The sequence below is a fragment of the Notamacropus eugenii genome, chromosome 5 (assembly GCF_028372415.1).
Source record: "Notamacropus eugenii isolate mMacEug1 chromosome 5, mMacEug1.pri_v2, whole genome shotgun sequence".
Lineage (NCBI taxonomy): Eukaryota > Metazoa > Chordata > Mammalia > Diprotodontia > Macropodidae > Notamacropus > Notamacropus eugenii.
This window is the reverse complement of record NC_092876.1, coordinates 452,233,166-452,251,261: the sequence shown is the minus strand read 5'-3', so window position 1 is coordinate 452,251,261 and position 18,096 is coordinate 452,233,166. Positions and strand designations below refer to the sequence as shown.

Below are 18,096 nucleotides of genomic sequence, written 5' to 3'. Positions count from 1 at the left end.
GGAAACGGAGGCAAAGAGAGTTGTGACTTGTCCAGGATCACACAGCTAGTCAATGTCTGAGACCAGATTAGAACTCTGGTCTTCCAGACTCCAGGCCTGACACTCTACTGAGCTGTCTCATTCACACATCTACGACCTTAGTTTAAGTTTTCATTCTAGATTATTGAAACAGCTTCCGCATCAGTCTTTCCCGATTCCAGTCCATCCCACATTTTACTGACAAAGTAATTTTCCTGTAGTGTATATCTGACCATGTGACTGCCCTACTCTGTCAACTCCACTGGTTTCCTAATGCTTCTAGGATAAAATAGGAACCTCTCCATTTAGCTTTTAAATTCCTATACAACTTGTCCCCAAACTATCTTTCCATCCTCTCTGGACATTTTTCCTTCTTGCACTCTGCTATCTAAGCAAACCGGCCTTTTCTCCATTCCTTACACACAGCACTCCACTTCTGATCTCTGTCTTTGCGCCAGTTATCCCAGATCTCTGGAATGTATTCCCTCCCTTCCTCCCTCCCTCACTTCAAAGAGCCCTTCTTTTCCCTTAAGTCATAGCCAAAGCACCATCTTGCACAGAAAGCCTTTCCCCATCCCCCTCCCAAATGCTAGTGCCTTCCCTCCCAAATTACTTTGGATTTAAATCCTTTGTATATATTCTTATTTATTTACTATATGCATATATGTACTTAACTATAGCATATAAAAACATGTATATATGTATATATAAAGTGAATGTGTGTGTGTGTGTGTGTGTGTGTGTGTGTGTGTATGGGGCAGCTAGGTGGTGCAGTGATTAGAGTGCCAGGCCTAAGTCAGGAAAACTCATCTTCCCGAGTTCTGATCTGGTCTCAGACACTTACTAGCTATGTGACCCTGAGCAAAGCATTTAACCCTCTCTACCTCAGGTTCCTCATCTGTAAAATGAGCTGGAGAAGGAAATGGCAAACCACTCTAGTATCTTTGCCAAGAAAACCCCAAATGGGGTCATGAAGACTTGGACATGACTGAAAGACAAGTGTACAACAAAAGTATCTCCCACTAGAATGTAAGCTCTTTGTGAGCAGGGATAGTATCATTCTTGTACTTATATCCCAGCTGCCTACCACACTGTGTGGCACATAGTAGGGGCTTAATAAATACTTGATTGATTGATAAATCACATTCCGGTAAGGCCTTACTGGTTAACAATGAGTGCACAGGCATACCCAATTAGGAACCAGAAAGCTTTTACAGTCAGTAAAGGATTATGGGAAAAATATGTCTTGTGTTTGAACTTCCTGCCAGGATCCATTTGGATCAAGAAGAAACTCTGAAAGCATACTACTTAATAAGATGTTAACTTTGGCTGGCATCAAGAAGTCTAGAACTGTACTTTATTACCCTTAAAAGAGACCTACCTCTTGAGTGTTTCAGTTCCACAGTGAAGAATTGGGGACCCTGAAACTAAAACTAAGATCTCAGTGGAGTCAACACATGGCATTCCTAGTACATACAGATGCAGACACACACAATTACACAAACTTCTGCCAGGAATGATGCCAGAGGCTTTATGCCATACTTGCTAGTGGTTTGGTAAACCTTCCCTAGCCTTTTACTTGGTTTTTGGCATCTCTGAAAATGGAAAGCCTGGAGACATTCATAAACAATACATATCTCAGCTAAGAGAGAAACTAAAAGAAACTTACCCACCTGGCTTCTTCAGCTCAGAAAGTGCCAAGAGAAAGAAGCGATAAAATTCAGAAGTCTGAATTGTGTGGTTAAGACTTTGCGTAAGGACACTTTTTTTTTTTTTTAAGAAATCTTGAAATTCATGGAACACACAAGTTCATAGAAAGCAGTTTCATGCCTCGTTGGGAAGAAAGAGACTAAAACTTTTCCAACATCTCTCAAACATACTCCCTTCTTTCCTCTGACACTGCCACCACTCTAGTGCAAGCCCTCATCACATCACACCTGGATAATTCCAATAGCCTGCTGATGGATCTGCCTGCCTCAACTATTTCCCCACTATAATCTCTTCACTACTCAGTCAGTGATTTTCCTAAAGCACAGATATGATCATGTCACTTCCCTACAAATTCCAGTGGCTTCCAATTGCCTCCAAGATTAAAAACAAAATGTTCTGGCACTGAAAGCTCTTCATAACCTAGCCCCTCCCCTACCTTTCCAGTCTTCTTATACCTTACTCCTCTAATGTACTTTTTGATCCAGTAACACTGGCTTCCTGGCTGTTCCATGAACAAGACCATCCCCTCTCTTGGCTCTGGACATTCCCTTTGTCTTTCTCTCATGCCTGCAATGTCCTCTCTCCTCAAATCAAACTGCTTCACTGACCTCCTTCACTGGCTTCCTTTAAGTCCCAACTAAAATTCCACCCTCTACAGGAAGCCTTCCCCATCCGCTCTTAATTCCAGTGCCTTCCCTCTGTTCATTATTTTCTATCTATACTGCACATAGCGTCTTTTGTATTTATTTGTTTGCATGTTGTATCCCCCAATAGACTGTGAGTTCCTTGGTGGTAGGAACTGTCCTTTGTCTTTTTTTTTTTTTTTTTGTAATCCCAGTGCTTAGCACCGTGCCTGACATATAGTAAATAGGCACTTGATAAATGTTTGTTGATTGATTGGTTGAAACAGGCTGACTTACAGAATAGCCCCGGAACCTGGTAGAGGTCACATAAAGACAACTCACAGCAACCATTTTATTGCCTATAGGAGAGTTAGTAGAACATAAGGAGATACACAACTAACAGTTTTTCCAAGACTCTCTGCATCAGACACTGACTTAGACATTTCAAGTGATGAAGACTTGATATGTTCTACATAACTCAACCTCCAGTCCAAATAGGGAGTGAATACGGAACCCACAAGTAACGCCTTTCCTGCCTAGAATTTCAGCTATAGAAATACTTTTGGTACAGAGACAGCCTACCCAACACAGTGACACTGCCGAATAGCCTGGACTTTCTGCAAGCTCAAGTTTAGAGATGGAAAACTATGAGGCTGATAAGGATGATGATACCATGCCATACCATCGACCAGCTCAAGTATAGGGACAGATAGATCAAGTTACAGGAGACCTGGATCTATTCAACCTATGACCAGACTAACATTATCTTATAGGGGAAACGGAAGAAGTAGTTCCGTATGTAGCTAACTGGCAATACTATTATTCACCTAAGACATGCCTTACATAAAATTGCATATGTTCTTTAATGTATGTGTACTTGCTGAATATTTGTATACCATAGACATATTTGCATAATTTTGCTATTTGTTATTCATGGCTTGTTATTATGTATACATATTAATGGTTTTGCATTAGATATTATACATATTTACATTAATGGATATGTATTACTGCTATGACTTGTGATACATATTGCATGTAATTGAAATCTCAAGTCACTTGAGAACTTTACAGAATTTGGGATTATAGAAAACATTGCCCAAACAAGCTCCAACTGTTTTTACTAAATACTCAATTTAGGGTAAAATGAAAAGGAGTGTTCCTTAAAAGCTCAAAGCCTAACAGCAGAAACAATTCGATTTTAGGACGAATGTAAAAGATGTGGCCACACCAGGTGATCCCTTTATGAGGTACAAATTATTCCGTTGAATGATTCAGAAAGTAAGCAGCTCAATAGGATGAAGAATAACCCACAGGGGCTACATTGCTGAAGAATTCCTCCTACCTCTCCCTCCACCTCCTGCCAGACTACAGAACCCCAAGGCAATAATCCTGTATCTCTTTTTCCTCCTTGAGTGCCCTTATGGGATCCTGAAGACTTTTTCTCTGGGCATGGAGGATGGTGAGAAGAGAGTTTATCGATCTTGATTTGTTTTAAATTTTTACTTTTTTAAAAATTAGTATTAACTTCTGGTGTTTGCTACGCATGTTACCTAGGAAAATATAGTTGGGAGGAGACAGCTGAGGAGAAGCATCCCCAGAGAAGAGACAGAGATAAATGTAACGCTGAGGTGTTTTACCAGAAATCCTGTCTTGGGCTGGGGGCTCCAAGTTAGCAGAAGAGAATTATAGATCCATGGATACTATTTTCCAGAATAGAGAAGCAAACCAATCTGGGCAGTAAGTCAAGCAAACCCTGATCACAACATCATCCCTGTAACATGGTAACATGTAAAATAAAGGGATTAAACTCAATAATCTTTAAATTACCTTCTGGTTCTATATTCTGTGATGCTATTTGGACCCTGAAGTTTAAATATAAAGAATGGGTATGGTCACTTAGGGCAGCTAGACGGTACAGTGATTAGAGTGCTGGACTTAGAATAAGGAAGGCTTATCTTCCTCAGATCAAATCTGCTCTTAGACACTTATTAGCTGTGTGACCCTGACCAAGTCAGTTAACCCTTTTTGCCTCAGTTCCCTCATCTGTAAAATGAGTTGGAGAAGGAAGTGGCAAACCACTCCATATGTTTGACCGCAAATGGGGTCACGAAAAGTCAGACACAACTGACACGACTGAACAACAACATGGTCCTTTAGACTATGGCTCTACACTGGCAAATAAAATGCTCTTATAAGGGATGGGATTTCAAAGAACATCCATTCTAGCCTCCTCATTTTATAGGCCCAGAGAAGGAAAATAATTTCTCTAGATTGCAAGATCGGGAAATATAATTTAGATTCATTTCTTTTTCTACTATATAAAAGTTGAGAGTGATTTTCCAGTTGGCTATAGCCCTTATTTAATTAATGCCAATTTTTAATTCCTCATGGTATTATTAGAAAATTGAAATCCAAAGATAGGTTACTGGAAGTAATCAGTTGAGCCAAAAGATTCAACTTTTCTGTCCCTTTGTTTAAAATTGGAGCTCCTAACAAGGAAGAAAATAAGTTGAGTCTTACTTTCTTGACTTTCTCTCATTTACCCTTCAGGTAGAAACACCACAGAGTAGTAAAATAGCTTAACTGTGGGCAAAGGAAGGAAAAGAAAGATCAGCAAAGCACCAAAATAATGAACAATGTGAAAAGTCTGTCTGATTTGGAAGGTGATTTCTCTCTTCCCTCTCCCCTTTCCATAGGAAATTCTCTTAAAAGTAGATGAAAGGACAGTATAGACACACTCTTGAAGTACCATCATGATTACCTCTTCACCACTACCCTGTCATTGTGGAGGGTTATTTAAATGTCAGTGGAGATTCTTTGTAAAAAATCTGGTTAATTACATAAATGATTTCTAACATCAGTCAGTTTCTATTTTCTAATTCTAAACTATTGGAGAAGTGTTGCAATCGAATGCCTTAGCCATGTGCCTTCATTTATGGGGTCTGTGCTGGCATGGGGACCATGTAGCATCGCTATCCATGTCCTTCAGTCCAACCATAGTGCTTTGGTGAAGTGACAGAGATCCCTTGTTGGCAGCTCAGAATAAGATTCCCTCAGAAAAATACATGACAATCTCATGGAGAAGAAAAGTCCTCCAAGAGGAAAAAATAATGAACACAGATTTCTAGCACAACATTTTTCCCTCATTCTCTGCTTTATACAAAGTTATTTTAAACCTATCCTTGAAATTTTCTTAGGAAGTCTACATTCTTTTGGGGGCTAGACTTTTAGTCCAACAACATTTATTAATTTTGAGAGTGTTGTAGTACATGTTACCTCAGAAAATTCTAGAGAACATTTCAATACTTGGGCACATAGCATAGACATTCAATACCTTCTGGGCCTCAGTTTTCTCATCTGCAAAATGAGGGAGTTGGACTAACGATGGTCTATAACTAGATTTCAGTTCTAAAGTGTATGATCCGGTGTTTGTACTTCACTTCAAAGGTAGAAAGGTGATGGTGTCATATCTTGTCCATTGTTTAATAGTAAGAGAAGAAACACAAGGGCATCCAAAGTTTGACAGGACTTCAGACAACAGAAAGTTAGCCATATCTTTAGGTATTTTCCAGTTAGTAAGGCCTTACTCTGGGAGTCACGCAGAATGAACCTACAAATCCAAGGTAAGGATCCTGAACAGCAGTAGAGTAGCTGACCAATTTTAGGAGAACATGGATAAAAGGATGCCCCCTCCATTCTGGGGGACTCATCTTAGAACATACTATTTCTGTGCATTCATTGTGAAATTAATGCAGCACCTCTCCAAATATAGCTTCCCCCAATTCCAACTACCTGAAGTGAAACCTTGCCAGTGTACTCAGGAAATCTCTTACAACTCATTTAAGATCCAGGTGCGACGGTCAAACTGTTTAGAATGCAGCTTTGAGAAGCTGTTTCTTTTTTTGAGAGGAATATAGAAGTTTTGCCTCTCTGTCGTTTTTCTTTTCCCAAATTAGCATTAAGCACACAATCAGGGAGGATGGATACCTTTACTCCATTTCAGAATGTAATGAGGGATTTCCCCAGGATAAATGAAGGAAATGCCATCTCAAAATTACATGTTATCCTTTTCTCTGCAGAACTGAATACCCCACACAGGGGTAACACCATCCCTTCCTTCCTAACACAGAAGCACAGTTTATTCAAAGCAGTCTGTTTCTCACCGAGCCAATACAATAGCTCCTTACAAGCTAAAACCTCTCTGTAGAGATGTATTAGATAGCGTTAGATTGCAGCCAGATTTTCATTTATGGAAACCCTCTAAGCATTGCTTCCCTTACTAGCAAAGATACCACAAAGAATTTCTTTGTGAATATAGATTTATATGTCGAGAGAGAAAATGCATATACATATTTTCATATATACATCTATGTACACATGTATATAAATGCATATCCATATGCATCCTTTGTCTTTACTTACCAATCGAGGCTGAGGACATGTGTGCTCTATTTCCTCCATGGTTTCTGAGGGAAGCTCATTAGAAAGGAATTTTGGGATACCTGTTTCTGACTCAGCATCAGTGGTGAGCACTGGCATGGCCAGTGAATGCTCCCGGCAGCTCTACCCCTTCTGTTGTTCTCCTTTCAGGCGGAAAATGTTTTCTTTGTCACATACTTCCCCCACCCCCCTTCTTCTTTCTTCCTTCCCTGGAGGGACTAAAGGGTTTTGTTGTTTTGTGGTTTGGTTTTTTTTCTCCCTTCCCCTTCTTTCCAGGAGACGCAAGGCGGCAAGGCCTCACTTTATCACTATAACAACGAGCCGGCACTGAAGCAGCTGGTATGGGATACAGTAGTCTCATTTGCATGATGCTCTCTGGTTGGCTACTGTCATCATAGTACCACTCCATTGGAGGTATGTGCTGTATTGGCAGGGTGGCCGGTGCATACAACAGCAGAACTTGGGGTTTTTGTATCTCTCTTTTTTCAAATTTGGTGGCAAAGGACTGTCAGTCTGGGTGAAAGAAGAATAGCTGCGCTACATAGATAAGAAGAAACCATCTGCTGAGATGAACAAAGCAACTCTAAGAATTAGAAATGCCAGAATGTTCCTTCCTGAAAGGAGAACCGTTGCTGTGGCCTTGGGGGTGTGCAGAGGTATGCTCATTTGTACAGAAATTGCAGTCCTGTGCCAGTCCTGAATCTGAACTCATAATTCAACCACACATTTAGGGAGCACTTCCTGTGTACAGAACACTTTGCTAGGCACTGGGGGATATCTCTTATGCCTTGGTAGGGAGCTAGACACATGCAGACATATGCAGTATTACATGAGAAGGACCATAGAGATGTACAAAACAAAATGCCTTGTAATGTCCAAGATAGGAGTTTTCACCCTTTAGGGAATCAGGGAAAAATTCATGGAGGAGATGGCAGAATAAAAAATTGGAAAGTAGTCTAATACGTAGCACAGAACATGTGGATAGGTGCTTGATGAGATAAAAATGGAAAGATTCAGGGAAACCAGGTGGTAGAGAATTTGACTGACATTCAGAAGAGTTCACACTTTTTCTGAGAGAGAGAGAGAGAGAGATGGAGATACAAGTAAATAGATACACATACACAGACATATATGGAAAGATGGATATATATACAAACACATATATAGAGAGAAATGGATAATAATGGATATATTGAGAGAGAGAGAGAGAGAGAGAGAGAGAGAGAAAGAGAAAGAGAGAGAGAGAGAGAGAGAGAGAGAGAGAGAGAGAGAGAGAGAGAGAGAGAGAGTGTGTTTACTATGTACCGAACACTATGTTAAGTTTGGGGAATAAAATAAAAGCATTTAACATTCCCTGACCTCAAGGAGTTTATTTTCCAATGGAGGGATAACACATTTAGGGGGTGCTGGAAAGAATGGGGAGAGAAGAGGAAAGATACCTGAATATGGATTATGCAGCAGGTAAGGAGAAGGATGTGTAGTCCAGAAAGAATGGAGGTAAGAGTAAGGTGAAGTATGACTGAGGAACTTCCTAAAATGGCCATGGGGAAGGAATCATCAATGAAGAGAGGAACCTTTTCTCTGCTCCAGGGCAGAGGTTTCCTAGGATGGCAATGAAGGCCGAGAGGTGAAGGAGACAGGAATGGACTTAAGAGCTATTGCAGAGGTGAAATCAATGGGATTTGGAAATTAATCCAACATGAAGGATGAGGGATAAGGGAGAAAGAAGAATAAAAACTTGGGAGACTGGGTGAATAGTGAAGCCCCAAACAGAAATAATGAAGTAAGAAGACAAAAGCAGACTTAAGGCAAATAGATAACAAACTCAGTTTTGGATTTGTTGTATTGGAGGTGGTGGTGGACCATCTTGGTGGAGATGTCTCACAGGCAGTTGACATATTGATCTGGAACTCAGAAGAAAGGTCAGGACTAGAGGTATAGACTTAGGAGGCATCTCTATAGAGGTATCAATGTGGAAATGAATAAGATTTACTAGAGGGAAAGTGTGAGGAAAGGAGAAGAACCAGAGAATCATAGGATTTAGAATTGGAGTGGATCCAACCCTTTCATTTTATAGATTAAGAAACTGAGGTTCAGAGAAATTCGATGCTTTGCCTAAGCTCACATAAGTTGTAAGCAATTGTTCTGGGATTCAAACTCAGGTCCTTTGACTCCAAATTTATCATCATATTCTCAGCACCTAGAACAGTAGTGCCTAATCTTGTCATCTTTAACTTCACAGCGTTTATCATATATGTTCCCTTCTCTCCATTCATATATAGCCATCACCCTAGTTCAAGTTCTCATTACCTCTCTCCTTGACTATTGAAATGGTCTTCTAACTAGTCTCTACTTCAAGCATCTTCTCACTCCAAAGGGTCTTCCACTCAGCTCCCAAATTTTAGAGACATATAAGGAACTGATTCAAATTTTATAAGAATAAGAGTCATTGCCCAATCAGTAAATGGTAAAAGGGCATGAGCATGAATTTTTTGAAGGAAGAAACCCAAAGCATCAATAATCATACTTTAAAAATATCCTAAATCACCAATAATTAGTGAAATGCAAATTAAAGCAACTTTAAGGTTTTACTTTGCATCTGTTAGATAGGTGATGCTGACAAAAAGAAAAATAACAAATTCTGGAGGGACAATGGGAAAACATACCCATTAACACGGTGTTGATGGAACTGTGAACATATCTAGCTATTCTGGAAAGCAATTTGAACTATGTTCCAAAGGTTATTAGACTGTTCATGCCCTTTGGCCCACATCTAGTTCTGTATCCCAAAGAGATAATAAAAAATAGAGAAAAAGGACCCATAGATAAAAAAAATATATATAATAGCTCTTTCTCTAGTGGCAAAGATGTAGACATTAAGGGAGTGCCCATCAATAATGGAATGACTGAATAAATTAAGTAAGGTATGTGAATGTGCTGGAATACTATTTTGCTGTAAGAAATGATGCAGGAAATGTTTTCAGAGAAACCTGGGAAGATTTGTATGAACTGATACAGAGTGAAGTAATAACAACCAGGAGAATAATTTAAACAATAGTCACAAAAATACCATAAAGACAAATAACTTGGAAGACAAAAATTCTGATGAATATAATGGCTAAGTATGATTCTAGAGGATGGCACGCGTTTGGTGACAGAAGTGATGGATTCAGCGTACAGATAGAGACATACATTTTATGGTTGGGACGATGTGGGAATTTGTTTTAGTTGACTGTATATTTGTTATAAGGATTTTGTTTTCCTTTTTTAATGGCATGGGGTGCGATAGGAAGGAGAGAAGAGGATTTTTGTTAATTAAAAAAATTAAAATTATTTGGGTTTTTAAGTGCAGGGAAGGCACCAACAGATGATGAAAATTAGGCGATTGGAGGGAAGGGAGAGATAATTATGGGAGCAATATGATTGAGAAAACCAAAGGAGATGAGATAAAAATAGATGCAGAAGGAGGGGTTGGTCCTGTTAAGGAATAGGGTCACCTCTTTGTCAGAGAGTAAAGAAGGACAGATTGAGGCATGATTGTTAAGACTCCCAATTATTTTTCTGAGTTAGTCACCTTAGTCTTATTTTAATGTTCCACTGTATTAATAAATCAACTTTATTAATAATATAAAAATGAACATAAATATAGTCCTAGATCTCTGGGATTGAGATGATGCTAGATAAGAAATATTTTTGCCTAAATAAATTAAAACTAGCTTAAGTAACATAATAAAAAAGCTAAAGTACAGCATTTCATTCTCTTCTGCTCGAGCAAAACAGTTATGACAGCAACATTTTTTGCATAAATTAAAATTGCCCTTAGCTGGAATAAATTGTACTTATCAACATCAGCAGCTGTGCAGTCGTGATGAAATTATTGTTATTATTACTTGTTAGTATTTATAAACACTTTTACTTTCTAAGTGCTTTACAATCACTTATTGTTTAATTATTAACTAATTATTTATTTACAAGCAATCTTACGTGTAGTTCAGCTTAATCAAATCTCCAAATGCAGACTCTCCCATACAGGAATAGTCAACATATTTTTCTCCCTCCCTCAAGGGGTTTAGGTCCACAGACATATGACTGAAAGACAGTGTAAAATAAAATCACGTTTATCAAAGGATTGGAGCATACTACAATTTTTTGTAGATAAAGCGAACATTTAAATTCAACTTTAAATGATTTTTTGCCCTTTCCCATCCAATTTTCATACGCTTTTTCACTGAGAAAAAAATTCACAAAATTAGAGAGTTAGAGAAAGCTGTATATTTTGATTGACCTGTTTCGGTAATATTTGTGAGGATGCTAAAAAGTGTAGAGGATTTGACGAATTTTGAAAATTTTGTTTCAATTTAGTTGAATTCCAGTCTAGTCCAAGATTGAACTGTACAAAGACAGAGTAGAGCAGTATCCAGAATAAGTGTCTGTGATGACAGTCACCACAGGATTTACTTACAAGGGTCCTTAAAAAATTTGGTGGAGGGGGGGAATCATGGATACCTTTGGCAGTCTACTGGGGCCCTTGGGCCCTTTCTTAGGATAATATTTTTACATACATAACAAAAAGTATAAAGAATTACAAAGGAAAGCAATTATATTGAGATACAGTTATCAAATGACTTTTTAAAAAAGTTCATGGACCCTAGATTAAGAAGCCCTGATTTAGAGACTTGTATTTTTTTTCTCTATCCATTCTCTCTTTTCTCTTTCACAATCCACTTTACTGGGATTGCAGAGACGATTGTGTTTAAAGTGGGCACAGAGAAAAAGCCAGATTCGCCCTCTTGGCTATGGAGCACTGCATCGATGAGGGCCTGGTGTTCCTGGATAGCCTTCTCAGGGTGTTTGTGCATGCAGGCTGTCCCCCGTTACTGTGTATACTGAGTGATGCCAGGAGCTGCTGGAAGTTTTGGTAATGATAACACCAAAAAGTTCATTTGGGGATGAATCTATTCCTTGAGGTCAGCAACAGCAGGAGCTGATTCAGTAATAATGTCCTCTGATCCACTCACCTCAAAGCCATAGTACTAAAAGAGAGATAATAACCATGCCCTTCAGAATTGTCCTTTGGTGGAACGTAGATCCAGACACACAAGAAAAACCACCTAGGAGGTAATCAGGCTCCTCAGAGCTACTCTAAACTTTGGCTGCTCAACCACAGAGGGATTTCCTTTGGCTCCCTTGCTGTGCCTTCACTGCCTTTCTGCTCCCAAGGCTCCACTTCTGTCAGTCAGTCAGTCAGTCAGTCAGGAAGCATTCACTCCTATTCCCCACACACAGCACTCCACTACCTTTTTCTAGGCATTTTCACAGATTGACCCTATGCCTAAAATTCTTTCCCTTCTTACCTCTGCCTCCTGGCTTCTCTAAGTTCTAAATAAAATCCCACCTTCTACAGGAAGCCTGTTCTGATTCCTCCCTACCCCCTTTAATGCTAGGGCCTTCCTTCTGTTGATGTACCCTATCCATTCCTTATTTGTACATAATTGTTCACACATTGTCTTACCTATTAGAATGTGAACATCTTGAGAGCAGAGAGTGTCTTTTGTCTTTGTCTGGATCCTCAGCATTTAGCACAGTGCCTAATGGATAGTGGACACTTAATAAATGCTTATTCTGGAGATACAAAGACAGGCAAAAACATGTCCTTGATCTCAAGAAGCTTACTTTCTAATTCTAGTGCCTGATTATAATATTTTACATATTATTATATAATTATAATGTTATACTTTCATTATAATATCATCCTCTATTAATATGCACTTCCTTCTTTATGCTATCCCTTGAGTATCCAGAGATCAATTGTGATGACTGCTGTTGGCACTGGGCTGCCCGTCCTCTATGGTACAAATCCGTTCCAAATCTTTCCATGTAAGCTCCCTGTCCGAATTTAATGTTCCTCAGATGTAAAGTAGCTTAATGTGTCACCCCTTCCCGAAAACATGGAGTATTTTGACAGGAGATTTCAGGAGGCAATGTTTTGACCTTAAGGAATGAAAATTTCAGGTACTCTGGTACATCAGTGGGGATGTCATTCTGGGGAAATGAACTGTATAATAGGTTTCAAATCTTAGTATCTTGGTGGTTGTTTACTCAGAGGAACACCTGGGCTTCTCTAGGCTTACCTAGCTATTATTAAGGAACAGTTCCAACAACATTTCCTTAAATTAGACTGTTCATATGGCTATTGCTCATTTGCATTTATGAGATTTGATTGAAAAAATAACAAGATTGATTTTTAAAAATAGGTTTTGATTGATGTATCTTGTTTTTTAGATTACCATAATTTTCTCCAGTATTCCTCTCCCTCTTCTTTCCATACAGGAATTCTATATCAAATAGTATGCTTTTAAAGAATGAAAAAAGAAGAAGGAACAAAAAAATCTCTATAGCTAATCGATGGTTCAAAATGGTCTGAAAATATTTGCAATGTGTAAGACGCATTAGAGGTGTCTTCTTATGTTTCTTCTTTCTAGCTATGCTTATAATTTTACAACATTCATTTTGTGTGTGTTTTTTCTTTCCTCCTACACTGTTGTAATCATTAGGTATACTGTTTTCTGGACTCCACTTACTTTTGCCTCAGTTCATGTAGCTCTTTCCATGCTTCTCTGTATTCATTACATTCATTGCTTTATACTGCACAGTAATATTGGATTATCTTCAAGTACAACAAATCATTTAGTCATCTCCAATTTAATGAGCAACTACTTTGTTTCCAATTCTTTTATGTAACAAAAAGTGTTGCTAGAAGTGTTTCTTTTTATTAATGGCCTTTTTGGGGCTCAAGAACAGTGATGGAATCTCTGACTCCATCGGACATTTTAGTCACCTTATCTACATAATTCCAAATTGCTTTCCAAAATGGTCATACTGATTCACAGCTCTGCCAACGATGCACTCATGTGCTTATATTTATTTCCACAACCCCTCCTACATTGACTATTCTCATCATTTGTCATCTTACGAATACTGATGTTTAGCTGAGCACATTTCCACCTATAAGTGGGAATTATCCTTTATAGCAGCCTAGGGCTCTGCGTTACTCAAGTGACAAAATCATTGCTAACAACCCTTCAATACCTCCTTTTCTGGAAGTGCCTTCTAGAACATGAGCTCTAAATAAATAGACACAGTCACATCTCTCACCTTTAAAAAAGCCAACCAAAGACCTTAAAGAGTGGTTTGAAGCGTGTTCACCTCTCTTCCATTCCATGTCTTTATCTATGATTATAGCCTGAATCAGGAAGGGGCACAGCCTCCTAGAGTGTGACATACTGGCACTTTAGCCCAGAGAACCCAGCAGCTACAAGAAGTGACATTTGGGATTTCTGAATCATCAGCTGCCTCATACAGATGTCTGTGTGAATGTCGTATCAGCGTCTCAACTTCAAAGTGTCCAGAATTAAACTAATCACTTTCCTCTCTCCTAATAAACCTTCCCCTCCTCCCATTTTTCCTATTTCTATTGATTGTAACTCTGTGTTCAAAACCTCAGATTCATCTCACCCTCCACAGCTAATTTGTGACAAAGCCTGTTGATTTGATCTCCACAATCCTTACATATGACCTTCTTTTCATTCATATTGTACCATCCTGTTCAGGTTCTCATCATTTCTTTCCTGAGCTGTTGTAATACCTTCCTAATGGATCTTCTGGGCTCCATGCTCATCTCTCTTTGCCCTTTTCTGCACATGGCTACCAAATTAATATGACCAAGACTAAGGTTTAACCATGCCGCTCCTCTGTTCACAAACCTTCAGTGTCTCTCTCTTTACTGCTACTGGGATAAAATACAAATTCTGTAGCCTGGCACTTACAGCCCTCTACAATCTGGCTGTCAGTCGATAAACATTTATTAGGTTCCTACTATGTGCCAGGCACTGTGCTAAGTGCCAAGGATATAAAAAGGCAACAGACAGTCCCTGCCCTCAAGGAGTTCACAATCTAAGAGGAGAGACAACAAGCAAAAAATACATCTATGAAGCAAGGTGCATGAAGGATAAACAGGAAATACCATATTTTACTGCATAATTATTACAGGTTTGGCAAAAGTGGTGTGAACATTGTGTGAAGCTTTTAAAAATTGTGTTAATATTACTTAAAAATCATTTATTACTAAATTGTCTTTGGTGCAAGATTATAATGCACAGAATACTCATGAATATACGTTAAAATTGAATACTGACTATGCCCATGTGCTGAGAATTCTGGGGTCCTGGCTTGTAATGCAGGAGAGATAAATGTGTATCAATATGTCCCTGGTGAATACATTGCTACTCTGTTTACCTTTTAAGCAACATAATAAACAGGATTGTACCATACAATGGTCATGTGATGAAACCAATATGATAAACCAACCTTTGGACTAAAAAAAAAAACCGGGTGCGACAATTATGTGATGAGATACAATAATTAACAGTGGGAAGACACTAGAATTAAGAACTAAAGTTGGGAACATCTTCTTATAGAAGATAAACTTTTATTTGGGATTTAAAGTAAATCAGAGAAGTGAGCAGGTGAAGATTCCAGGCAAGGGAATAGCCTGAGGAAATGCCCAGAGCCAGGAGATGGCGTATCTTGTTCATGGAACAGCAAGGAGGCCAGTGTCATTGGACTCGAGTATGTGGTGGTGAATAGGTGTGAGAAGACTGGAAAGGTAGGAGGGGGTTTATTTATGAAGGGCTTTGAATGCCAAACAGAAGATTTTGTATTTTATTCTGGAGGCATTTGGGAGCCACTGGAGTTTACTGAGTAGGGAGGTGACATGGTCAGAACTGTGCTTTAGGAAAATCACTTTAGTGACTCAATGGAGGATGGATTAGAATTGAGAGATTTAAGGTAGACTCACCAGCAGGTTACAGCAAGAGTCCGGGCAATGCCACCACTAGAATGGCAGTAAGTGTCAGATGGGAGAAGGGGGCGTATTAGAGAGATGTTGCAAAGGGGAAATCAACAGATCTTGACAAACAGATTGGATATGGGGGGTGAGAGACAGTGACAAATTGGGGATGACACATAGGTGGTGAGCCTCCTACTGTAAGATACTATCCTGTTCTTATATGGCCATGTTATTTACCAAAAGGGGCAGAAAAAGGACATTTGTGTAAGAAACACAGAAAATCTGCTTGAGAAAAAAGACAGGGAAGGAATGGAATGGTCCTACAGAGGCTGAAGTACTTATTGATACTTAAGATAGATACAGTACATTGTTTCCCAGCAGTTAATTCATAAATTTCTGCTTTTAAGATTGAGGTTTAGGAAACTGAATGAAAGAATTTTGGGGGGACTAGGAGCCAACTGGATATTGACTGTCACATCTGACAGAAGCATAGATTTGTATCTTTTCAACTCATACAATATATCATCACTCCCTTAGCATCCTTCTTTTTTCCTTGGCACCCCCAAACTTGTAGACTTTTAAAAATACTTCTCTATTATTATTTTGCCATAAATCAAAATGTGAAACAAAAGGTCCACTTCCTTATCCTAGAAATTTGTCAAGATCAAGCTTATTTCTTTAAAAATGAGTTCTTGAATAAATGCAGATGGCTTTAGGATAAAATCTTTCATGTTACTAGGCTAATTTGGCATTGCAAAGAAACTATCAAACTGTATTTAAAAAATGTACTCTGGGAAAAAAGCATCATGTGGTTAATGTCACCCAAATTCTTGGAGCCTTTCCTTGGTAATTAAATTTTTCTTTCTTCTCTCTCCTTCCCCTGCACATGGAGGTTATTAAAGCCATTCTCAAGAGAACTAATTTAAAATGTGATTACTATAGCACAGTGACCCTAATTTGTTATTCATTTAAAAAAAAAAACCCTAGCAGTGCTCTGATTTTATTGCATTTTGAGTTTCTCATACCAAACTCTAACTATGCACTGATTGCCTCCTTAATTAATAGACTATGGAGGTAGGGCATTTCTTTATTAAACAGGGAACAGAATATGAAATCTTGTGAGCACTCAGCAGCATTTATTTACATAAGTCATATTGATGGGGTTGATTCAGTGTCAGAGAGAGAAGGAAGGAAATTTGGAAGCTATCCGCCAAAGAGACAGTTTCCTTTGTTAAAACAGTCAACTCTGTTATGGATAACACTGGGTCCACCATGTAATTATTAAGGAGAGGTCTTTATGTTTAATTTGAGGTCCTTATTCCACCTCCACTGGGAAATTTTATATTCATGGGATGATGTTCATGGGTCATATTTGATATTCATTGTCAATTTGGTATTCACGTGTTGATATTCTTGCGGTCATGTTCTGACAAAGGGGGAAGAAAAAGGGGAGGGACAAAGATGTTACAATTGTATGTTAAATCAAAAGCAGACAGTACTACCTCTGTATTGTGTATACATGTGTGAATATGTATTGACAGGGTGGGGTACAGAAGTTAAAGCTGAAGGAAAGAAAAGAGATCTTGAATGCTGAACAGCAGTAGCTGAAAAAACCTTTGAAGTGATTGCTGGGTCCTGACTATTTCTCTCTAGACACTAAGATGGGGGTGGCAGAGAGAGGGTACTGGGGGATGGAATGGGGTTTCATCATACCCACTGAGACAATGCTGTCAAAGTTAAGTAGTTCTCTGTTCAACAGGAAACATTTCTATCAGGACTTCTAACCCTAAGTCTAAGATGACCTAAGAGCCACTGTTGGCACCCTGGGAAATGACTATATGGTATTCTGCCTGAGAGCTTTGGTCCACGGAGATCACAGGAACTTAAAGAGTTCTAATCCAGAAGTTCTACTCCAGAGCTTCTCAAACTGCTATCTTTAAGCTTGTGGTGGGTTTAAAAAATATTTTGATGACTGCATTTCAATATAACTGTTTTCCTTTGTAACCCTGATTTATTTTATACACTTAAAACATTATTTTGAGAAGAACTTCAAAGGTTTTAACAGTGATCCATGACACAAGAAAAGCTTAAAAACCCTGAACTAGTACAATCTCCTCACTTTACACACGAGAGAACTTAGGTCCAAGAAGGTTAAGTGACCTGCATAAAGTCATAGTTCATAAGTGAGAGGAGTAAGACTTGAACTTTGGTCCTCTGAATCCAAAACCAATGATCTTTACTCTGATCTTTCAGTACCTGTAGTTCTGATAGGACTTATTGTCTATACCAATCATTTGGCGTTATCCTTTACTTTTTGTATTAGTTGATTGAACTGTATTTCATGTGTTACCATTTATCTTTCCAGATGTTTGTCTCATATCACCAACTAATTAGTGGAAGATGAAGAGGAAGGTCAAGTTCCTGTAGAGCAGAGACCCCATTTATGTTCCTTTG

At 38.7% G+C, this 18,096-nt stretch overlaps 1 protein-coding gene across 2 annotated transcripts in view; it reads right to left on the bottom strand.

Annotated features, from left to right (window-relative positions):
- Nucleotides 1–7,278, bottom strand: part of PCYT1B (phosphate cytidylyltransferase 1B, choline) — a 105,842-nt gene extending 98,564 nt beyond the window's left edge. Inside the window, exon 1 of one of the 2 annotated variants that reach the window (XM_072615239.1) lies at nt 6,777–7,278. In XM_072615239.1, coding sequence (XP_072471340.1) covers nt 6,777–6,893 — 117 coding nt within the window. In that variant the 5' untranslated portion in view covers nt 6,894–7,278. The remainder of the gene's footprint in view (nt 1–6,776) is intronic. The other variant, XM_072615238.1, reaches the window with a different exon arrangement.
- Nucleotides 7,279–18,096: the final 10,818 nt, after the last annotated feature.